This window comes from Pteropus vampyrus, unplaced genomic scaffold, assembly GCF_000151845.1.
Source record: "Pteropus vampyrus isolate Shadow unplaced genomic scaffold, Pvam_2.0 Scaffold193, whole genome shotgun sequence".
In the NCBI taxonomy this organism is placed as follows: domain Eukaryota; kingdom Metazoa; phylum Chordata; class Mammalia; order Chiroptera; family Pteropodidae; genus Pteropus; species Pteropus vampyrus.
Genome location: NW_011888974.1, coordinates 3,590,834 through 3,615,140, shown reverse-complemented (window position 1 = coordinate 3,615,140; position 24,307 = coordinate 3,590,834). Strand labels below are relative to the sequence as shown.

At 45.4% G+C, this 24,307-nt stretch overlaps 1 protein-coding gene across 4 annotated transcripts; it reads left to right on the top strand.

The window, feature by feature from the left end:
- The first annotated feature begins 43 nt into the window (after positions 1-43).
- On the top strand, positions 44-24,307 carry AGFG2 (ArfGAP with FG repeats 2). Of its 4 annotated transcripts, XM_011371644.2 has the most exons (13): positions 47-565; positions 8,777-8,870; positions 9,652-9,767; positions 10,843-10,996; positions 11,579-11,744; positions 12,399-12,518; positions 13,188-13,220; positions 17,741-17,861; positions 18,050-18,132; positions 18,302-18,385; positions 19,350-19,478; positions 19,767-19,852; positions 20,195-24,307. In XM_011371644.2, exons 1-13 carry the CDS (start codon positions 345-347, stop codon positions 20,252-20,254), a joined length of 1,467 nt encoding a protein of 488 aa, XP_011369946.1. In that variant the 5' UTR covers positions 47-344; the 3' UTR covers positions 20,255-24,307. The 4 variants fall into 4 exon arrangements, with proteins under 4 accessions (XP_011369944.1, XP_011369946.1, XP_023393306.1 ...); XM_011371642.2 differs by lacking the exon at positions 20,195-24,307 and having other exon boundaries at positions 44-565; positions 19,767-20,126; XM_011371645.2 differs by lacking the exon at positions 13,188-13,220 and having other exon boundaries at positions 50-565.

Here is a 24,307-nt window from a genome sequence, read left to right as displayed (position 1 = left end):
GCGGGGACAAGGAGAGGGCACTCACAGTTCTCGCGGCCAGGGTCTCTGAGGGCCAATGGGAGAGGCCTGAGGTCTGAAGGTAGTGAGGCGTGGGGTTGGAGGCTCCAGCAACTAGAGGCCGTCCAAGTCGGACCAATCAGAGTGAGGAGGTGGGAGGAGGTTAGCCAATCAGTGTGCAAGATAGGTGAGACTCGGGGTTGAGGAGTCTCGCGTGGACACTGCAGGCTCCCGAGTTCTGTCAGGGGAGCCGGGCGTGCGGAGGCAACTGAGGAGGCGGGAAGGCGACAGTGGTTTAAGAGGCAACTGCAAACTTGAGGGGAGGAAGTCCGAGAGAGTGGGCAGCTATGGTGATGGCAGCGAAAAAGGGCCCAGGGCCAGGCGGTGGGGTCAGCGGGGGAAAGGCGGAGGCCGAGGCAGCCTCGGAGGTGTGGTGTCGCCGGGTGCGGGAGCTGGGCGGCTGCAGCCAGGCCGGGAACCGCCACTGCTTCGAGTGCGCCCAGCGCGGGGTCACCTACGTGGATATCACCGTGGGCAGCTTCGTCTGTACCACCTGCTCGGGACTCCTGTGAGTGGACCGGCGCGGGGGGCGGGCCGGGAAGGAGTAGTGGAGAGTCGGCGTAAGGGACAGCGGGGATCCGGGGCGTAGAGACAGAGCCGAGGTAGGGGATGGCGCAGAGGCCTGGGGATGCGCTGGATGTGGTGAGAGGGTCGTCCTCTGCAGTGGTGTCATGGAGAAGGGAATGGGGCAGGCGAGTCAAGACACACAGTTGGAGTCGCGTTGCAGGGGAAAGAAAGGACACCGGAGAGGAATGGAGAAACTCCCTAAGGGAGGCGAGGAACACCGAAAGTGGGGAAAATGGAAGGAAACTGAGGGATGGGGGTTAGAGATTTCAAAGGCCATTGAATGACATACATCTCTAAAGGGAACTTCATGTATGAAGCAAAAAGGAAAGAGGTAGGGCAAACCCAGCTCAAGATGGAGTACCTTTCTTCCTTCTTGTGCCCGTCCGGGAGTGTGAGATGGAGAAACTAGGTTAAAATAGGTAAATTAACTCAGGTTAACAGCACAGAGATAGTGGCAGGTAAGGAGCCACGTTCCAGTGTTCAGGTGCAGCTCATTATCTTGAAATAATATCCAGAAGTAGATATCTTACAAATCTAAGAGACAAGAGCTGATGGGTTGCCCTGTTAGAGAGCTTAACTTTTCCAAAGGTTTGGGGATCTGGATCAGCCATCCTTAAGTGTAATAATTTACATCTTTAAGTTCCATGCTGCCATAGCTTGATCCTGGTAGTGACATCTGTAAACTCTTTCTAGATTGGAGCAAAGGGTTCTTGAATAATCTGATATGCTACACTTGGCACTAGCACTGTATTTGGACATGCCTGAGCTAATTTAGAACCACAGTTCTAGCCGAGATTTCTGGTTATAAAGTAAATTTCTTTTTTCCCCTTAGGGAATTATTTGGTTAGATGCATGATTAACATTTGATACCATGCCTATATCTCTATTTTTTAAAAAAGTTAAGGAGTTTATTTTGACTGATTTTTAGTATTGTTTTAATACATTGGTTTGTTTGGTTGGTTGTTGACTTTATTTTTAACAAGGAGCACTTTCCTTGTTTCTTCTTACACCTTTAGGAGCCAAGGAGGGAGTAGTATTGTTCTTGCTTGACAGATGGGAGAACAGAAGCAAAGAGAGGTTTAGTAACTTATCCAAAGCCATATGGGGCTTGCTGTTTTTGGCATTTGGTGTTTGATATTAGTTATGATCATGACAGACCAGAAATTAAGTTCCAGGTTTTCCAAAATACAGTTTAGGATTATTTTTCTATTCAGTTTTTACCACCTTTGCCAAACTTCTGTGTCCTGGTCAACCTTACTTGTGTGTGTGTTGTGAGAATGGACTTGACTTTGGTCTAAGTAAAGACCACTGTGGCTCTTGGGACAATGGTTTAGAATCCAAACAAATGTGTCAGCAGTTGAGATAGAAACTCAAATGAAGCAGAAGGATAGAGACTTGAGACTGGGACAGGAACTCTGAGGAGAGGAGCAAAGTTTAGGAATATGAATAGCATAAAGTAGAATGGAAAATCAGATTCCTGAAGATCTTGTTATGAAAAAGAAAATCTGCTTATAGAGTCTGGAGAAAAGTAAAGGGAAGCAGAGAAATAAAATTGACGGTATATAAGAGTATAGGTCCTAGGAAGAAAATGTTAAGAAACAGTGTTAATTCATTCCCACAGTTATGGGATGAAAGATAAAATGCTGAATAAATTGAAAGTGCTGACATCATTATCATTATTTTATAGATCTTTATTTAAAGTATTCCATAGATAACATTTCCCTTCTATAATGAATATCCTTCAATAAGGACAGAAGGAAGGCCAAGGGATCTGGAATACATTAAAAATCTTATTTATTTTGCTAGAATAGTTAACTCCTTAAATATCAGTGCACAATTTGCAGAATTTTACTACTCTGTGGCCATTATTGTTGGTCTCATTAATGAAAAATCAAACACCTGTGATCTGGAGAGACATTGGGTGGAGGTGATATGGCCTAAGGATGAATTAATCTAATAGAGAAGTACCCTAAGAGGCCTGGCTCTGTCTAGGGTGGATGTACCTCAGACTAGGGGTTTATCTCCTTAAGAACTTGAATTCCAATGAGAACAAGTGGTAGGAGTCTATCAGCCCCCCTCCCTTTTTTTTTTAGTTTCAAATGTCCTAGAAAGGACATTTTTGCTTAGTATTTTGGTAAAGCATTATGAGAATCACTCAAAGTGATTCTTGAGGTAGTAGACTTTAGGAAACACATTTTGGTGATTGGAAAATGAGAGGCTAGGCCAACACTTTGTTAGCAGGAAGTGAGAGTAGAATGAAGGATCAAGAAGAGGTTGGCTGAGCCAATGGATGAAGCTGAACCTAAGGCATGTTGAGAAATTATAAGGAGAGAAATATCAGAAGAAATGCTACAAGAAAACTGTATAGTTTCCCTGACTGTGACTGTTCGCCTGGGTTCTTGGTGGTACTATTTGCTAACTGAAATTCTAATTAGCATGGACTAGAGCAAGGCACATAAAGCTTTTAAAGGGGTCTTTAAAAGTATTACCTGTTTCTGATGTACTGTGGGAATAGGAGCTGGCATGTGAGCCATAGGCAGAATGTTTGAGGTGGCACATGCTTATTGCAGGTTGCAGAGTGAGGAGGGAACACACACAGTCCAGCAGGCAATGGAGAGGCATGGCTCCACAGTGGCACGTACACCAGTGACCGTCTTAAATCCACATGGTTGATTGCCCATAGATTAGGATCTTGTGGTACTAGGAAGTGAAAATTCAGATAGGCCAACAGCCTGAATATTCATTTAGTCGACAAATATTTACTTAGTGTCTCTCAAGCCCCAGACACTATTTTAGACACTGGGGATATGGTAGTGAACAAAATTGACAAAGTACCCATCTTCATGGAGCTTACATCCTAGTTGAGGCCATGGACTCTTAATAAATCATTAAATATGTAATTGCAGGTATTGATAAATGCTAGGAAGTAAAGCTCAGCATGGGCTAGAGAGTGGTGGGAACTCATTGAGGTATGATAATGAAAAGAGTAGAAATATTCTTTGTTAAAATGAAGAGGATATTGAGCGGGGAACATCGAAGTACCATACTTAGCATCATAGCCAAAGAAAGGGGACATCAGGATTGGCTTTGTATTTTAAAAGCCAGTTTTCTGTTGAGTGTGTTACAAATAAGACATCCTCTTAATGCGATAGAGTGTTCTGGGGACAGTGAGAATTACCAGAGTTCCCAGCTGGCTGAATTGGCTGATGAAGCAAGTTGACTGTTCTAGCCAAAGTTGAATTTCCCAAGAGCTGAAAAATAATTCACATTTTAATACTGGTGGGTGGGTATGACTGTGCCTTCATCTCTGCACGTGTGAGCTCATTTTCACTCTCTCTTTTTAAATAGGAAATACTTTCTCGGCTGTAGCAAAACCCCACAGCACTGGTGTGAGGGCCTGAGAGAGAGGCTGTTAGCCTCTGCTGTTTCTAAATTTACATGTACACTGCCACAATTGTAGGTCCCAAATTTGACCTAGTTTTTAGTCATTTGGTTTTCTTCCAATACCTAATTTCCTTAACCTGGATGTAGATCCTTTTAATTTTCCCAATATATTCATGTGCTTATTTGTTTAGTTATATTTCTAACACTTTTACTAGAGGATGAATCTGCCATTTGAAGCTACATTGGTGTAAAAATTGCCACTAAAAAGGATTTATTTTCAAAGCATGCTTTAAATGTTTTTTCTTGTTCTGGTTTACTTGCATACCTCAATGAATAAACCACTTTTCTTTAAAAAAGAAAACAGATTTGTAGGTCTGAGATTTCATTGACATCAGGGATGGGCAGTGCCTTTGACATACAATTTTTTTTCAGCAAAGTATGTAATATACTTCCCTGGCTGTTTGGGTCCATCTTTTAATCCACTGTTCTTCAGGTCTCAGTAGTAGATACTTGTCTATTCTACTTCTGCACAACTCTACTTTGATAGTAGGATTAAGTCAGGATTAAGGTGAGACAGAGCTCTGGGATGGGTATGAAGACAGCTTGACAGCTCTTTATTTGTGACAAGTTCCTATCATCCTTGTCCCTTAATTTTTCTGTCTGGCTTACTAGTAGTGGCTTCTTATTGAAGCACTTTATCTCCATGGAGGGAAAGGTGTAGGATGTTATTCAATAATTCAGTACTTTTCCATCTGTCTGGATTGAAGAGGTACACATGTAACTTGCCTTTATTTTAGTCCCATCTCTCCATCCCCTCCCACCTTACCTTTCACATTCACCTCTGCTGGGCAGAAGTAGACAGATTCTCACTAAATTATAGACTTAAGCACTTGATCACACAGGGCTCTTGCACAACTTGAAAAGCCAAGCCCCTAAAGAAATGATAAATTACCAAAGGGATGAGAAAAAAATGAAAAAAAAAGTAAAAAGTTTGACATTGAGCCTAAAGTGGAGGACGGCTGGTAATATCAGGATTCCTTGTGGTTCTACATAGAGGACAACTGTTTATCATTGTCACTGAGGAACAACAACAGGAAATGGATTGAAGCAGGGGAATTTAAGAAGAAGTTTCCTAAAATTAGTGAAATTGACCCTGGAGCAGAGTAATAGGGGAACCTTCCTTTTAGGAACTATTAAGAGCCTCTAACAGGAACTCTTCTTGGCGATGTTTGGGTTCAAGATAAGAACTAAACTGGTTAGCTGAACTCTGGTCAGAGGCAGAGTGGAATCTTGGGAGCAAAGAAGCACAATCTTGGGTGTATGAATTTGAACACAAATATTCAGAGGTAAGGAATTCCCAAGTTCAGATTTGGCACAAATGAAAGAACTCGGATGTTGGGCGGAACTGTTTTTTTCCATTGCTGACCTGGCAGAACCTTCTTATCTGAGCAGCAGAGCAGGTTTGAGGCTTTTATGAAGCAAGACAGAAACAAAATATGGGCCAGTGTGAGGGTGATGACCACAGAGAAAAGGCTTGATATTTGTAGAAATAGTAGAGTGCTTAATGGAGGAGAGAGAAAGGCTAAGAGAGAGAATTGGGCAGACTTTAGGATCTCTGCAAGTTGCTTCACTTGCCAAGCAATTCAGAGTATTTCAAAGAGTGATTCAGATACTTAGGTGCATTTCTGCAAAAAAGAAACTGAAATGGAAAAAGACATCATGACTGGGCTGAAAGCTCATGTCCTAATAATGTACTTGCTTTCATTTGGAAAAACTTGTACTATTCTGGGCAAATAAATTTATCTCTGTATTTCCCCAGCATCTCTTGGTTAGAAATAACATAGTGGACTTGCTCTGATAACTGAAGGGTAGTAGTTCCTTCTAGCTCTCACTTCTTCTTTTGGGGAGAACTTGAGAATTAATTTGGGGAGACTGGGTACAAGTTGGAGAGTTGGGTCTGTTTAATTTCATGCAAGTGACTCACATCTGGCCCACTGTACGACCTTGTATGTACCCAACGGAAAGCAACACTCCTAGACCACTTGATGTCAGCTACTGGAGGGGAGGGGCTCTAGTTTCTAAATTGCTTCTCTCAGCCAGCAGTGGCTTCTTTATGATTCAGAAACAAATTCTCTGACTCATAAGCCATGTAACTAGGTCTTCTTCCTGGGCTGCAGAGTGTTGTGTTGCCCTGTAGAGAATTCTCTCTGCCCCTAAACTGTGGCTCTGGTTATAGTACATAATCCATTCTACAGACATCAAGGTCAAAGCAATGCTTTTTGTACTGTACTATGGAAACATCCTGTTCCATTAGATTCATTTGGCCCAAAGCACCTAAATCACTTATTTTCTCTGCCATCCCTACCTCCTATCTCACGGCCACCCCTCCCCCCCCAAAAAAACTTCAAGTTCAGCCATAGGAAGTTCTGTTGTTCTAAGAATCCCCTCTAGACTGATGCATGGGTCAAGTCCATCCCCCTCCCCCTACAAGGAAGCATACCTCCCTTTTTATACTTTGCTAACAGTTCCTGGTTGTCCTTTCCGGAAATGTCACTGACCTTTTTGTGATAGGTTTAGAATCTGTTTTTCTAGTGTAAGCATAATACATTTTTACTTTTCCCATGATCATTTCTATTCCTTCCCCAACTGCTGATTCCTTGTGCCACATTCTCCCTGATCAGCCTGTGTGCCTAAATGATACCCTACTGCATTGAGAAGTACCCTTGTCCAGGCTCCCTGGGTCCTTTTTATAAGCCAGCCTCTGTGATCATAGACTGGATCCTATAATTTTTGTATCCCCCAAAGTGCCGACCACAATGCCTTGTGTTTTTGCAAAGTAACTATTTGTTAGTGGGAGGTGAAGAAGAGGACCAGGATCAGAGAGAGGCAGAGAGAGGCAGAGAGAGGCAGAGAGAGGCAGAGAGAGGCAGAGAGAGAGAGAGAGAGAGAGGCAGAGAGAGAGAGAGAGAGAGAGAGAGAGAGAGAGAGAGAGAGAGAGAGAGAGAGAGAGAGATCTGCTCTGGCTAGACCTCAGAAAGATATAGCATTCTGAGGGGGAAGGGCCTAGTGGTTAAGGTGAGAACAAGCCAGAGAAAGAATATAAAAGCAGGCTGTCTGGACTTTAAAACAAAACCAAGCCATTAGTAAGAGAGGCTTTAGGAGAGAAACTGGAATATCTCTGAAATGTGATCAGAAGAGAGCCTTCAGGGCAGATCAAATTTAAGAGCTATTGCTCTTATCTTTCCTAGGGGCATCAATCCTCTTTGATATTGCTTGTTTTTTAAAAGGGTATTTCCAGACCCTTTAAAGTCTGTAACAGAATTGCTGAAAATGCCTTCATTTGTAGCCTCCAGTGCCCTGTCCTTTGCTAGAGTCCGTAATCAGTAATTTATCATCCAAAAGGGCTCCTGCCCTTTACCTTTCACTCTATACTGTCATCTGTCCCCCTCTCTGTCACCTCCATTTACACTAACCTGAACATTGCTGTTCATCCAGACTTGGCAGAGGCACCTGTATTCTGTGTGCACACCTGTAAGCATGAATATGTTTTCCCCACCTTTTTCTAGGATTTCCATTTGGTGAATTTTGTTATCTCTTCCTTCCCCTTATGCTTTCCCGAAGGCATCAACCAGGGCCCTATTCTAGAGTTACAGCACTTTTATTTTCACATCTCAATTCGCTCATTTTTTTCCAGGGGAGTAAAGTCCAAAGAGTCCTCATCAGTCAAGACTGTCTTTATAGCATGTGCCTGTGGTCTTTCATTCCTGGTCCCAGAGTCCAGTTTATTTGTTTTAGTTTAGCCAGTTTTGTTTTAATCTGATGAAGGCAGTAGGTCTAGACCAGAGTCAAACTTAGGGTATAAGGAAAAAGGAACCTATGAAATTCTTCCTGGCTTAGCCCCAAGTTTCCCTTGTTAGAGCAGCTTAGAGGACAGTTGAGGCAGGGCAAGAAAGCCTTTTTTCTGCTGTAATATCCACGGGGCTTCTGTGGGCAGCAGTGGACTCCCAGAGAGTTAACGAGCACACAGAGCTGGCACAAAAACATCACTATAGATTATATGTTCCTGACTCATGCCAATCTCATATCTCATGGTCAAACCTGATTTCCTCTTGCTTCATTGAAAGATCTAGAAATGAGAAAGTCCAGAATATTTATTTTCCCAGAGATCTATTCCTGAGAGAGAGAGAGAGACCCTCTCCATCTCTACCACAATGTCAACCTTCTGTGTAGACATGAGGAGGGGCAGCCAGCCTAGGGATTCTGTTTTTTGTCTCCAAATCGTATCTTTGTTAATATTATGATGAGCCTTCATTTTTGCCTTTCCTTATTTTTGAGACATTTGGGTCTCATGGACTACGAGACCTTGAGGATATGCTATAGGTCTCAAACAATGATAAAACAGGATATGGTAAGTGGTTGGACATCTGAGTTCCCAGAAGTACACCCTCAGCTTGAAGGCTGAACACTAAACTGTTGGGGTGTGAGCCAAGATAGAGGAGGGTTCTGGATGGGCAGTCTCTGCCTTCTTCTCCAGAATGACTGGAATCACAGTATGTTCCTGACTCCGTCATCCCTGTCTCTTATTAGAAGCCTCCAAAACATTCTTACTTCCCTTCTTTCCTTGAATTAGGAAGTAGCTTCAGGCAAGGAGTTCCACCTGAGCTTAATATATGTGCTATTTTATCCTTTCTCCCTTCCCCTCATCCATTAACAGACTTTCAGTACTAACTGCATTATACTTCTCTTTCTTTCTGTTTCTCTCCTACAGGAGAGGCCTGAACCCCCCTCATAGAGTCAAGTCCATCTCCATGACAACTTTCACTGAGCCTGAAGTAGTATTCCTGCAATCTCGAGGAAATGAGGTGCGCTACTGCTGATGGTGTGTTAGTTGCCTTATCTGCTGGGGAGCTTTGCCTCAAGATTATAGAAAAACCCTACAGTTTTCTTTTTTGTCCAAGTTTCTCTTATTTTTTAGTACGTAAGATATCTTACTTATGTATATTTGTATCTTTACAGAATATTAGTTATACAAACTATGGATTGTCTGGGCCTGTAGTTACAGGTATCAGGGAAAGGAGCAACATCTCTGCAGGGGGTTGACCCCTCCCCACCCTTGGCACTTGAGGGGGAAATTGGTTAGAGCTCTACCTTGGTAAGCACTTGGAATTGACCAGCCTGGCCTCTCTGAGTAAGATCTCCAGGAGCCGACTTGAGCCTCAGCAACTCAGGTTTAAGTTCATGTCATTTACTTGAAAGTGAGTTAAACCCCTTCCTCACCTAAATCTGCTGGTGGGAAGAGGCCATTCTTGGTGTTAGCAGTTCTCCTAGCTTACCAGTGATTCGCTTACTTGAAGGGCAAACAAGGGCCTCTGGAGGGTGCTCTTTCTGGAAGCCACAGCTCTGAAAATTGTCCCTGACCCCTCCCAAGATTTAGTTCCCCATAATTCTCATAGCCCTTTATTTTCTTTTATAAGATGACAACTCTGTGAGGACAAAGGTCATGTCTGTTTTATAGGCATACCCAGATCTGCACACTGTGTCCACGATCAGTAAATATTTATTCATGAATAAATTAGAAGTGGCATCATTCTCATTTCATGCTTTCTGCCCTAACTCCTCTGTCACCTAACTTCATTTCTATAGGTTTGCAGGAAAATTTGGCTGGGTCTTTTTGATGCTCGGACATCTTTGATACCAGATTCCAGGGATCCTCAGAAGGTGAAGGAGTTTCTCCAGGAAAAATATGAGAAGAAGAGATGGTAAGGAGGAAGAAAGAGATTGCTATGGAGCTAGTGTCCAAGACATACTTCATCTGACTGTCTAGTTTCCAGAGTTAGACTTAGGTTGAGTCTGTTCCACTCAGATTCAGTTAGGGCTAAATTCTGATTTCAGAATAATAAAACTACATGAAAGGACAACTTGTTCTCAGTCACTAAACCTTGCGATTTGATGTCCCCTCTTTTGGGAAGACAAGCTGATTGGAGGGGGGAACTAGGCCTGTGAGAGTGCGGGTTAGTTTTTATAGCTCAGCTGATCTCATATATGGAAAAAGGTAGCTGGAAGCACCTGTCCTATATAGTTTTATGCTTTTATCCCATCTTTTCATTCCTGATTTATGTTTTACTCTTTAGAAAAACAGCATCTCTGTTCTCCCTTGCCTTTTCTCTCTTCAGTGTCACTCCTTATTTTTTGATTTCTGGAGTATGTGCCTGTTGGGAGTTAACTATAGGGTGGAGAAGAGAATGCAGAGAGCAAGGAGATTGATATGGATAAAGCAACATTTTGGATTCTTTATTGGGGGTGCCCTCAGGAGAAAGAAACTTCTTCGAGAGTAGAGACCACAGACACTGTAGTGAGAGGGGTTTTATCAGAAGTAGCAGTTGCTGGCGGGAAAGGTTGTGAGCACTTAAAAGATGAGGTGGCAGAAACTTTTTCTATGGGTCTAAGAAGGAAGAATCTGAAGAAACGCCCTGGAAATAAAAGGGGGGACCTCAAGTAGGAAGTTGGAAAATAAGATCATCTGTCTGCCAGCATTATTTCAGGTGTTATTACTTAAAACCCAGATGATGTCAGAAGGAAGAGGGAATAACAGGCATAAGCCAGAGTAAACAACACTCTCGTAGAAAAAAAACGAACATCTGACAGTAAAAGGGAACCTTAAGATAGGCAGAACTTTGTTGTGTTGCTAAATTCCTTTCAGTTTCTAAAAGAGAATTAGTAGAGAAAAATGAGAAAGCATTTTGACAGCCGTAACCTATATTTCCCAAGTACCTAAGCTGAGCATGGTCCAAGGTTTCAACCCTCTCCTTTCAGCCTAACTATTCTTTCTTGAAGGTATGTCCCCCCGGAGCAGGTCAAGGGGCCTGCTTTTACCAAAGGCAGTGCCTCCACTCCTATCCAGGGCTCCATCCCAGAAGGGAAACCTCTGCGGACACTTTTGGGAGATCCTGTGCCATCTCTCTCAGCTGCTATGTCCACCTCTAGCCAGGTAACTCTCAGATCTGCCCTTCAAGATTATTTTGGGATTTGGGAGACAGGAGTGTTAGTTTCCTAAATCAAATCCCCTGGACTTAGCAGACAACAGTTCAGGAGCTATGAGTTGGTTCTCAGCCCTGCTGTTACTTATGTCTGCATCTATCATCTTGGACTCGTATCTTTTGGAAGAAAGAACCCAACAGGAAGTGGTATTTAGGGAAGTCAGAGTATGAACTCCAAACCTGACCATTCCTCCAAGGAAACACAGAAGGGGCCGGGACTCTGATTCAGCACCTGGAAAGACAAGGAGATAACAGCTCCAGGGGCACTGTTGGGCAACATCCCCGTGTATCTCAGAGTTACCTTGACCAATATGCTCTATAATATGTGGCTCTGGGAGCTGGTTTACTGAGGAGACAGAAGAACTAGATACGAGAGAAGCTAAGGTGGTCTTAGCCCAGAAATTCTCTCAGTTGAAAGCAGTTTCTCACTCTCTTCTCTCTCCCCTTGCCTATCTGGGGCAGCCTGGGGAGCCCTGCAGGGGCGGGTCATATCTGGGATTCCAAGTGCTATATGTAATGCCTTCTCCTCCAAGTCTGTCAGTCAGTCTCAGGCTCGGACATCCCAGCCCCGGAGTGTTCAGCCACCTCCCCACTCCTCGATGAAGAAAGCCAGTACTGACCTGCTGGCTGACATTGGTGGAGACCCCTTTGCTGCTCCCCAAGCAGTACAAGCATTTGCTGCATTCCCAGCCTTTGTGGGTAAGTGGGACTTGGGATGAGAACCTTCCTACAACATGTGTACCCATAACACAAGGAATTCACTTCCTTGGCATGACCAAGTTTCACTTGGCCCTAACTCTCTTCACATGAATGAATGTGATGAGAGGGTTAGAATCAAATGGGTATGGCAGGGATTATGTTTGCAAGTTGGGGGCTCCTAGCACTTTCTTTTAGAACACTGGAAATAGCATTTTATTACTTTCTCTATTAAAATGGGGGCAGGGGGTTATGTGTTCCATTTCCCCTGCCTTCTTTCTAAAGATCAGCAGTAGCCAATAATAGTGTTGAATAAAGTGGTATCTAATTTCCCCTTTTATCTTTTCAAGCCCCTTCCCCACCCACCCCAAATTGTTTTTCACATGATTCTTCCCAAACTAGGCCCTGACAAAAATTTTCATGCCTCATGGAATAAGGATAAAGAGTGATGGGCAGTGAACTTGGGGGCCTCTGAGGTTCCCCTTTCCCCAACATATGTTGGTTCTCTGCCCCAGGTCCATGCCCTCTCCCTCTGAAGAGGGCCCTATGGAAAGGCAGATGTTTCATTGAATGGCCTTTGGTCTTTAGAATTGGTGTATATTATATAGATTAATATTCATTTTATATATTTAACCTTTATATTCCCTCCACCTATAGGCCAGACACCTTCCCATGGGGGCTTTGCCAACTTTGAAGCCTTTGGCAGTAGCTCTTCTGCTTTTGGAAGCATTCCTCTAGCTGGCCAAGCCCCATTCCAGCCCCAGCCAACACCCACAGGTAAATTCTGCCCCACTGGTTTCCTTTCTCTCTTCCAACTGTGTTCAGTTGTCCACATCCATTTATCACCCTTCATTCACATCTGCACCAACCTGAAGAACTATGCAAAGGAGACAAAGAAAAGAAGCTCCAGGAAAGGATGAGAGAAGTCTGATGAGATTCTTGTGAGGAAGAGGAAGCTCTATTCTATTTTTTCATGGAAGGAAAATAGCTAAAATTGCAGCAGAAGCTGTACAGGTTGTGCACGAAGAGATTTCTGAGAAGTATGGGAGACCTGAGTCCTAGAAAAATTGAGAAAGAACATGACTTTCTCTAGAGTGCTCTGATCGTCTATGTTGCAAAGTACCCAAATATCAAGGGCTGGGTCAAAGTCCTCACCCATCCCTCTTAGAACAGAAGCCTATAAACTCTGTTTTGTGTAGTTTATATTATACAATTGAAAGAGAGTCTAAAGGCTGCCTTAAAGCATTCGGCACCTCCCTAAGTGCCGAGGCATTGAGTCTTCAGAGCCCTTCTCCCTTTGGACATCTTTGGATGCAGGAAGGCAGCTAGAGGGCTGTAAAGACTAGACGTTTGGGGAAAGCCAGTGACTTATACTCTCTCTTTCTCTGACCTACCCACCCTTTCCCTGACCTACCCACCCTTTCCCTTCTCTACCCTCACTGCCAGCCAGTCAGATGCTAACTGGAAGTTACAGTTTTGGTAAGTTATTCTGCCTTCCCCACAGCCTACCCAAGGTAGGAGCCTGCTTCAGGTCCTTTGATCCTAGAGTTTCGAGGTTTGGAAGGAACCCTTCAAATTTAGCCATTTTGCAAGTGAGGCAGTTCAGCAGTTTCCCTAGTCGTGCAACACATAGAGTGGCAGAGCTCGACCCAGGGCCCAGACTTCCTGACTCTCACTCTGCCCAGACTTCCCACTTGCCACCTTGAAGTAGCTACTTGCTTTTGTTTTTATTTTATTTTAATTTTTTTTAATGGACATTTTATATTGATAAAAGTTAACTAAGGAGGTTCTCACATCATGAACTTAAAGTAACTGACAGGGTAGCCTTGAAATTCATAAAGCAAAAACAATAAAAATCTAATAAACCAACAGAGAAAGAGACTATAATAGACTCTCTCACAAGATTAATAGATAAAGTAGATAGACCAGTAATAAAGGAAATCGACCATTTGAGTAACAAGTTTGATCTAATAAATATAAGTAGAACTTTGTAACCAAAAGGCAGAATATATAGTATTTCCAAACATAGAACTGTTTTATAATTTGACCATATAGTGGGAAACAAAATCTCCATAAATTCTAACAAACAGAAATTGCATAAGTCACATTCTAGTTATGACAAAAGATGTCCCAAACAAAACTTAAAGGCATGAAACAGGGAGAAAATACTTACAACATGGAAAACAGACAAAAAGCTACTAGCCTTATGTGTTTTTTAAACACTTATAAATAAAAAATATAAAATAATGGACACAGGAAACAAGCAGATAGTACCTGGAAAAAAATATGCAAATGTCTTCAACCTAACCAGGAAAAATGCAAATTAGGATAAGATAATCATCTTGCGCATTATATTTGCAAAAATTTTAAAGATTGATAATGGCCATTATTGTGTGGGGAAATGGGCCCTTTCATGCACTGTTGGAAAGAATGTAAATTGGTATAGGGATATTCAGTTTAGCAAGAGGAAAGTGCTTCTGGGAATGAGAACTCAAAAGGAAACAGCCTATTTAAGCTATTTAATTAAGGCTGGTATAAGTTGGTCTGTTCAGGAATGCATTCCTAGCACAATTGATTGTTTTAAAGACTTTAAAGGAGAGAAAGAAGGCATTGGCCCTGGAGCCATCCCTAAGTTGAACCTTTTGTCCAGTGTCTAACCATTTCAAAAAGCAGAGTCTGCAGCCATATCCAGAGCCAACCAGCATTTATGAGGCTTTTGCCTGCCATTGCTAGGAGAATCCACATGTTATCTCCAGGAGGAAGGAATGATTTCCCATTTTGCAGTTGGGCAAACTGGCTCAACTTGATCAGTGACTTGGCCAAAATTGAATGGCTGATAAGTGGCAGATTCCATTCACTTTGCACCACACCATGATCATGAGGTTGTTTCTGTGAGTGTGACATAAAGGACTATTGGGTATGAAGCAGGGAGATTTTGGTGAGAGGTGGGTGTCTCTTCTGACAAGCCTGGTTATATTTTTATATTTCTGAGGGGGAGTATGGAGAGGGGAAGTTTCTAAAACTGCAGTTTGCCCCTGAAACTGCTGTCAGGCATGTGTACAAATACAATTTCTGAGAGTGAGACACTGGATGTGTATAAGAAGCAATGTCAAGGGCAGGTATTCCTAGCAGGCATCTTTCTGAGAATGCACTGTCTATGCAGGGTACCCACCCTATCTGAGCTAGGGCCGGCTCTGCCCTCTGGTGTCCACAAGGAGACACACAGCACTGCCTGTAGACAGGAAGACAGCTCTTCTCCCACCCTGGGAAGGCAGAGGATCTGGTCCTCACTGAGGGGGAGCTCCCTGACATGAAGGCCCAGAGCAGGACTGAAGAGTCTGAGCTAAGTCAGGACCGGGAGCTGTGTTCGCTTGGAAATTCCATGTACTCCAAGTCAGGCAAGGGAAGGGTCTGAGGCTGGAAAATCATAAAATTTAACACCACCCTGCTGGCTTTCCAACCTTCCTCATGGCTAGTAGAATGGAGAGGATTGAAGACCGAGTATGTGCAGTAGCATTATAGCCGAGCACTTGTTTCTGTAAGAAATCCAGGGGTTGGGGAGGGATAATAGCCAAGGAGAACACTCTCTTTTAAGTGCTGGAACACTAAAAACAGCCCATTTTTGGAACTTTGCAGCAGGCAGGCACTGGGCACCTGTCTTCTCTGATGGATTCTCAGCTTCTTCAAGTTAGAGCCTGGTCACCATTATTATGCTCAGTGCCTAGCACAGGGCAGATACAGCCTAAGCCTTTAGAAAAGAAAGAGCATGCAAATTCAAATTACAGTTCTGAGCATTCAGAAGAAAAGCCCAAAACTTTAATGACAAGAAACCAGGCCCAAGTTTGAAGGGGTAAAGAAGCAACACCAATTTGAGAACCAGCCTGGCTTTGCCATTTCCTTCCTGCCTTGTCTCCTATCATTATCTTCTCCTTTTTGTTTTTCTTCCTCTTGTCTCTGAGAGGAAAAGTGTCTTCCATTGTGAAGGATACCCCCTCACCCTTCCCCACTTTCTCCACTTACTCCACCTTTGCTGGCACAGTCCCTTTTTCCCACAAATATGCTTAAAGTTGCCATTCCTACAAAATATTTCCACAGCCTTATCCATGCTAGCTCTTGTCTCAACGTTTCTCCACAGCCATATCTCTGGGAACAGGAGCCAATGATCTGGATTTACTCATTTTTATTGTCCTGTTTTCTCATTTTTTATACACTTTATGGCATAATATACGTGCTGTTCTGCACCTTGATTTTTTAAAACTTAATGGTACTGTTAGATCTTTTTTAGCAGTGCATTAAGAGTCTTCATTTTTTATAGCTGCGCAATAGTCCAACATATGTATATACCATAATTTAATTGGTCCCCTGTTGATGAATATTTAGGATGATTCAGTCTTTTGCTGTTAAATAGTGCTGCAGTTAATAACTCTATGTCATGTTTTGCACTTTTAAGTTATATCTGTAAGAAAATTCCTGGCAGTAGAATTGGTCTAGTGGGGACTCAGTTGATACAGAAATGAATAAAACTATATCACTACAAATATGTCAAGTGCTATAAAGGAAGAAAACAAGGTGCTGAGAGGCAAACCAGGATCAAACTCACATTAGTGCATCAGGGAAGGCTCATCTGAAGACATGGTTCTGTTAAGCCCAGAGGGTTGAGTAGCAGTTAGTATACCAAAGCCATGGATGGAGCCTCTTATTCAAGGCAGAGGCAGAACATATGGAAAGGCCAGAGCTCAGAATCCAGGGGAGGGTCTTTTCACATGGTCTGAGCCAGCCATCATATATTTCCTTTGAGACCTTGTCTTGCTTCTCTGACCCTAGAAATCATTTCTTAAATCATAGGTTTAATACCTCACATTTGTGTTATACTTTACAGATTTCAAAAACACTTATCTCAGGGTCTTTTTAGCCACTCTGAGAGGGCAAGAAAAAAAATGAGCTCAGGAGAGTTTAATGGTTTGCTGAAGTCACGATAATAGCAAATGGTAGAGCCACAACTAGAAATCAGTTCATCTCACTCTACCTATTCAAATAATCATTCATTCTTGAGCACCAGTATATGGCAGACACTATACAAAGTGTTTCTCTTCAGTAATGAATCTTCTAGTCCTCGTAAAAATAAAGCCTTTTCCCATTTGTAGCTTTGTTTTATCCTCACAACAGCCCAGAACAGTTGACAGATGAAATGTAGACACGTTGATAAAGAGGTTTTTGTAAAATGACAGGGCCTCAGGCCTCTCCTCATGAGACGAGATTGCTCAGGATTCTAGGTCTCCTGCTCTTCAGGCTGTTTTGTAAAACTCACATGTGGGGCTTGCCCTCTATGCTTTTTCTTTTTCTATGTGAAGACCAGGGATGGCAGGAGAACCCTGCAGTTAGTCCTGTGCAGTGAGCAGTGTGCCCAAGTCCTGATCTAAGCTCATAGCATCAGGGTGGCCTCCACGAGGAGGCAGCTCCGATGGGAGAGGGAAAAGTGCTGACAGCTTCAGATTTACACTCATCACCTCCAATGCCATCTCCACATTCTATGAGAATCTCCCAAGTGTCCTTCAGCCTTTCTGTCCTACATAGCTCCTCATCTACCCCCTCTTCCTACCCCTTCAAATGATTATCCATAAATGGAAATGCTGCTTTGAGGAAATTACAGACATTTCCATTTGTTGAAGGGAAAAACTGGAAAGTGTAAGTTAAACTAAAGCAGAAAGGATAATAACCTGACAGGAGGAAGATCTGCTTTTCTCTCAGCGGTGGTGGCATTGAGCACTAGGGAGATTGAGAAAAGCTGAATATTATGTTACCTGGAATTCTTGGTGGGAGACAAGCCCTTCTGAACTGAGTGATTCGTGGGAAGAAAGGGCTGGCTTAGAAAACCCAGGTGGTGCCTCTCATGCCATCACTCCACTCCACTGCGCCCCTGCCTCCATCTCTTCTCTTGCCCCTTCCATCTATCTTGTCTAAGCCCAGCACTCCCTGTTTTATTTCCTGTGACTGCCCAGGGAGCAGCCAAGTGACTCCATTTGGTACCTCTCCACTTGTACCTGCCAGTCAGCCCAACAGCCTCACAGATATGGGTGGCCTCCTGGGACCTGGGGCGTCAGCTGGAGGTGTCCCTAGCAGGTAGGCCCAGACATCGGGGCTCTGCCTTAGGGCAGGAGAGCTGATTGAGAAACCCTGGCCTTGCTTTTCCCAGCCCACTCAGCTCCTCCTGTCTGACAGGACTGGGTTTGCCATCTCCCATTCCCTTACCCAGCTTCTCTCTTTGGTCCTGGAAGATGTGCATGCCAACTTCTCTCCCCATATTGCAGCATCTTCGGGATGACTGGTCAGGTCCCTACACTCCAGTCAGCCACAACTGGCGGAGGTGGCAGCACAGGGCTTGCCTTTGGAGGTGAGTCTTGCCTGTGGAAACCCAGGGAAGAGATCCAAAGCCAAGAGGAAATTGAGGACTCTGGGCAGGGAGGGGATTTAGAGGAACGCTCGGTTATCACAATATTAAGCAAATGAGAAAAAAATAACCCTCTATTTTTCTCACCTCTACCCCATTGCACCCTGAGCAGCCTTCACCAACCCTTTCACAGCACCTGCTGCTCATCCCCAGCTGCCTTCCACCAACCCATTCCAGCCCAAAGGCTTGGTCACAGGTAAGCCTCCCGGACTGTCCCCTGGCCCTGTCTCTGCAGGGTGCAAATTCCCCTGCACCTCTTCCCCTTCACCTCTCCTCTCACATTGTCAGGAAGAATGGCAATTGTGGGAACCAAACAAGTCCCCTGGCCACTCTTTACTAGCCCAGGCCAGACCTATTTTAATTTCCAGGCCACCTAGAGGGCAAAAAGTAGAAACATCCAAGTCTCAGAATCAGAATTTCAAAATTAGAAAAAACAGACTGCTACTTAACAGCACCAGTTCTGAAGGTGGTTTTAGTGTTGACTGATAGTGGCAGTGATTCTTTCTCCAATCCTCAGTGTCCCTTTGAGAACCCAGCCTCTCCCTTCAGTGTCCCAAGGTGAGCCACTTGAAATCATGACCGGGTTCCCTGCCCTTATCGGCCAGGGTCCTGTGTTCTCCTCTCACTCTGCCCCTCCTCAACTTCTGCTTTTCTCTCTTCTAACTCATGCCCCCACCCCTTTTTTGTCTTCAAAAACCTTGAGGCCATGAAGATTAAAGAACAATAGCTACCAGAGATGACCCATGTGGCAGGCCCAGGGCAAAGTGCTTTACATCCATTATTTACATCCATCATCTCTGTGACATAGGTACAGTCTCATTTTAGAGATAATAAAACTGAGGCACAGAAAGGGCTAATAATTAGCTTTCGTTTATGTAGTTTAATAGGTAGCTGAAAGCTGCCCCCAATTCTGTGTCATACCTGTGTTCATAACCACTGGGCTCTCCATGCCATGAGCCATATAGGCAGGAAGGGGTCAGGTTTGGTGGATTGCATGGAAGCTGAAGAGTTCCATGACTCATTCAGGGTACTTCCACTGGGTACCTCTGGTTAGGGAAATACTCGAACCCATTTCTTCATCTTAGAGGTATTTAGAAAAAACTGTTCTCCAGCCTACCTTCCAGAACTTTGCCTGAGCCTCACTGTCTTTCACTCCACAGGGCCCAGCTTTGGGATGAGCAGTGCTGGGCCTGGCTTCCCCCAGACAGTGCCACCCACTGGGGCCTTTGCCAGCACCTTCCCACCGCCGCTGTTCTCCCCACAGACCTCGATGACTCAACAGCAGAATGGTAAAGGATTCAGACTGTGCCCTCCTTCCTCACCCCCATAGACTGTGTGTGTGTTATTAAAGAGCCACACACATGTGAACTAGTTCCATTTTGGACCAAAGGGGATGAATCAGGGAAGCACCAGACCTGCTATGTCCTCTGACTGCTTCATACCATCTTTAGGAAGGCCCACTAACTGCCTACCTGGAATGTAGCTGTGCGTGCCCTGCAGGGTGGCAGACAGAGCTGGTCAGCACCAGCACGAGGGGCAGGGCTCATGTCTGCTGAGTTTTTGCTCTTGCTTCCCAGGCTCTTCCTTCAGCGACTTAGGATCTGCCAAGCTGGGACAGAAGCCCCTGAGCCAGCCAGGAGGCATCTCCACCAACCCCTTCATGGTGAGTGCCCCAGTGCACCATGTTGTGGGCCATGGCCTCTCTGGGGGTGGGGACAATCCTTCCAGAAGAAGGCGACATGAGGTGGAATGCAGGCCTCTTCCTCATGAAGTTCTGCCTTGTCCAAGCCAAGGATGAGTGGTGTAGTTGAGGGGCCTCAGTTCTTAGCCCTGTCATCTCCCAAACCCTTTGCCCCTTCTACTTGCCTCTTAGCTCTCTCACATTCCCACTTCCCTCAAAACAGTAATGTTGAGGGAGAAAAGAATCTTGAACTGTATTTCTTCTGTGGCCTCTAGTTTTTTTCCCCTAATCTAACAATTTGTGGTGGTTGTTGTTTCTTTCCAGACTGGATCCTCATCAAGCCCATTTGCCTCCAAACCTCCGACCACCAACCCATTCTTATAGCACTGTGTCCTGGCTCCTAGCGGGGGCTCTTCCCTGCTCTCTGGGGCCCCTGTACTCCCTGGAGCTCTGGTGACCATTTGCCTATGGCATTTCTGTGGGTCTGAGATCATAATGGGCCTGTTTTGCAGGGTAGGGGTCTTGGGGATGGTGGAGGTGCTAATGCTTTGCTTGGGGCTTGCAGATAAAAAAGCGGCTTCCTTCCTTTCTCCTTCCAGCCCCCACCCAGGCAGGAGGCCCAGGAGGAGAAAAGGCAGGGCCTGGCCTAGAGGAGAGATGGTATTTTATTTCTCAAATTATTAATTATGATGACAGTAATCCTCCTTCTGTCCTCAGCATACACAGCACTCCCTTCATTCCCAACCCCGTGGACAGAGGAAGCTGTGGGCACAGACTGACCAGTGTTCCGAATGACTCTTCCCCATGGCCAACTTGCCAGAGCTATTCTCCTCCTGTGGGAAGAGTAGGGTAAAGTTGGGGTTCAGGCATGGTGTTGATGTGGGATAGTAATCAGACAGGCTGAGAAGGTCTTGGAGGTCTAGAGTGCCCTTGGTGCCCTGGCTTGGGCCAGCACACCCTTTTCTTCATGTTTTTGCTTCCCTAGCTCCCTCCCTCATCTTGGGTACTCGGGACGACTAGTTTTACCTACATACTTAGACATGCCCAACTCCTGTCAAGCACTTTAGTTAGCTGTGGTATCATGTTTGGATACCAGTGTTTTATATTTATACATAGAGAATTTTCTAATATAGCCTATTATATATATGTGTATACACACACACACACACACACACAAACACGCAGCCATTCTCCCTCTATCAGATAGCTCTTTTACATGGGGAGTGGGATAAATCCCCATCTGTGCCTCGACCAGCAAAGCTGGAGCTGCAGGGTGTCATGAGGGAGGGTAACCACATGTCCTGGCCACCCCAGAGACTAGGCTTTTCCAAGGAAAGGCTTTGTGCGATTGGCTATTTTTTTTCCTTTCTTTTTTTCACGTGCCTCCCTGGCCCCCAAATCTCTGCACCAAAGCTGTTGTAGGCAATGTTGGAAAAGAACTGCATTTGAAAGAAAAAATGGCTCCTGTGGTCTTGCTTTGGGCCAGCTTAAGGGGCCTCATGTCAGTCAACATGACTGCCTGGGTTGGTGATAATGTTGCCTGCAAAGCCACTTGCCATTGGCCAAGGATAGGAACAAGGACAGGACTTGTTGCCCACAGAGCCAGCCCCTGTCTAAACTGGAGTCCCATGTTAGCAATGGTAGGGAGCACAGCAGGAGAGGGGCTACCTCTGCCAGGGACAGGAGTTAGGTGGCTATAGTAAGGGGGGTGATTCCCACCAGGGGTGGGGGCGGGCAAAAGAGGAGGTGCCAGCTGGGAAATAGAAGTGGACCTGATCAGAGTAGACCACTCTCAGGTACATCCTCAGGCCCTCCCCAGACTGTTTCCACCTGAGGATGTTGTGTCAACAGCCTTGGTGTCTGGGCTGTTAGAGTGGTGACAAGACAGATAGCTTGGGTTAAACACCTCACCTGGCTGAGGAGAGGCCCAGGACTCAGCCTTGCTGTCAGAAGAGATTCCTCCTTTTTCCATGTTGCCAAGGAACTCTTGGCCCTTTAGCCATTCATTCTTGGGATTTCTCTGGGTCTTTCCACCCAATGACCTTTAACAGCATAACAGCAACGAGAGGCGGGGATTGAGTTATCAATTACTTTGAGGAATTTTCTGGGAATACCTCCAGCTACTACTATTTTCCCAGCCAGGCACGGCCTCCCCACCTTTCCACCCATCCTGTCTTGTGTCTATGTTTGAGTTCTTCCAGCCTCTACCCACCTTCTCTCTCCTGGTAGGATCTCCCAGGGTAAACCACCATCTTTTTTTTTCCTGGATTTATCATGTTCTGTCTGTTCCATTCTCAGTATTTTTTTCTGCCACCCTTGATTATCTCTGTCCTTCCTCTTTCTGTTTGGCATTCTCTGCTTAGGGCCAGGGAAGAGGGCATGGGGAGTGGGGTGGCAGAGGGAGATGGGGGGAGGAAGAAAGCTGATATTTGTTGTGGTATAGTAGGGGGAAGAGCCTTTTCTTATTTCCCCCAGCTCTTTCCACTCCTCCTTCCCTAACTAAAAACACTAAGGTTTGGAGGTGAGAGTTAAAGGATCAGGAGCTATATTGCCTCTTACTTTACCGCATGTTTCGGTCACACTCCTGCTGTTTCCCAGGGATCTCCTTACTGCTTGGTGCCTGGGCCCAGGACCTCCCTGCAGTCCCCCTTCTTGCCTCCCAGTCACTCTGTCCCACATGGACTCCAGAAAGTTCACTGGCCAGAGCTGGATAACCCAGAGAAGTTACACTAGGTCAGCCTCGTGCCCCAAAGCAGAAAAATCAAGAGCCCCCAGGCACAGGCTAAGACCAGGACTGCAGCTGCCTCTCGGCCTGGAACAGCCTCCACTGGGCCTCCTCTCTACAGACAACGGGCAAAGAATGGAAAACTCCCCGGGGTGATAAAAATATTTAAGTGACTGGACTGTGTTCCTCTTGCTGCACGCCCCCAGGGATATCCCTGCACGGCCCTGCCTGTTAGCTGCAAATCTGGACCCCACTACACACACACTGTGCAGCTGGAGGAACTCACCCAGGTTTCCACCAGGTTTCTGACCAAGTCCTCATGTTCCCCTACCCCCAACCATTGCTGTGACCATGCTCTGCACACAGCGGTCCTCTGGTCCCAACCTTCAGCTGGTCACCTGTGACTGCCCCTATTGGTGAGGAAGCAGGAGCCAGTCTCCAGGTGCTCTGTAAAGAGCTTTCTGTCCACCTTGGAGCCTTGGAGCCATGGCTGGGGAGGGCTGAAGGAAGAGGCTAAATATATGGCGCTGTCCCTACATCCCCTCCCTCCACAGAGGAATGGGAACTCAGGATGGGGGAGGGAGGGGCACATGCGAACAGCCCAGCCTTAGTACCTCAGCCTCCTCCCTCTAGGTTCCTCTCCTGGGTAACAAGATACTTCCACAGGGACTTAGAATGTGGAGATTCCATCCTGCCATCCCATAGCTGCCCCGCACCTGGCAGGGGGATGCATAAGTGAACCCCTCTGGTTTGGGAGAAGTGTTCTCACCCAGCAGAGCTGAGGTTCTGTCACTTCCTGTATCTGGGGAACAACTCATGTTACCCAGGCAACGGGCTAGAATAAATCTTATCTGAGTAAGACCAAGGGCAGTGTTGTTGCTAAGGCAACTGATTAGGCCAGTTGTTTGGCTCCAGGCTTTTCCTGGTACCCAGCAGGCTAAATCACTTGGCACTACCAAGCCATCTACCACAGCTGCTTCCTGCTTTATCTATACCCAGCATTTAGGGGTTCAATGTGACAACAGCTATGATTCCACAGGACTGGGGTCCTGCAAGGTGGCCTGGTTGATGGGGAATAGGAAGGAGTAGGTATGAAGAGACCCTCCTATGGATAGTTGCAAATTAAGCCTGGGGAGTAAGGCTCCGGCCAGGAGCATGGCAGGTACGTGGGCCCTGTAGGTGCCCTGCTCTTTGAGGCAGCACCCAGACTAGTAAGGCGAGTGGCTAACAGATGGCATTTATTTCCCTGCCACTTTGCACATTAATACATGATGTATATATCAAGGCTACATTAGGGGCTATGGCCTTGAACATACTGTTTTGGTGGCCACTTATGGATCCGTTATATACCTGCTTCCCCCTGGGCCAACAGCCATCAATGGTGGCAGCTGCTACTGGCCCCAGTGCACTACCTGAATTGCCAGCACCTCTCCTGCACCTTGATGGGACTTTGGCTGACTGGAGGGCACCTGAAGCAGCCCCTGGGCACCGCCTGCCTGCTATCTGGATGCCCGCCCTCAGTTTGCTGGTTAGCTCGTGCATCACTCTCAACATCACCCTTGGAAAGGTGTTCACAGGTCCTAGCTTCCATGTACACTGCACTGTTGGCTCCTCCAGTATTCTAACTCCTTCCTTCTAGGCCTGGAAGGGCCTCCCTACTCAGGTTGACCTGACCCATGGACTAAGTAAAAGAATCAGGTTCCTTTGCTTCA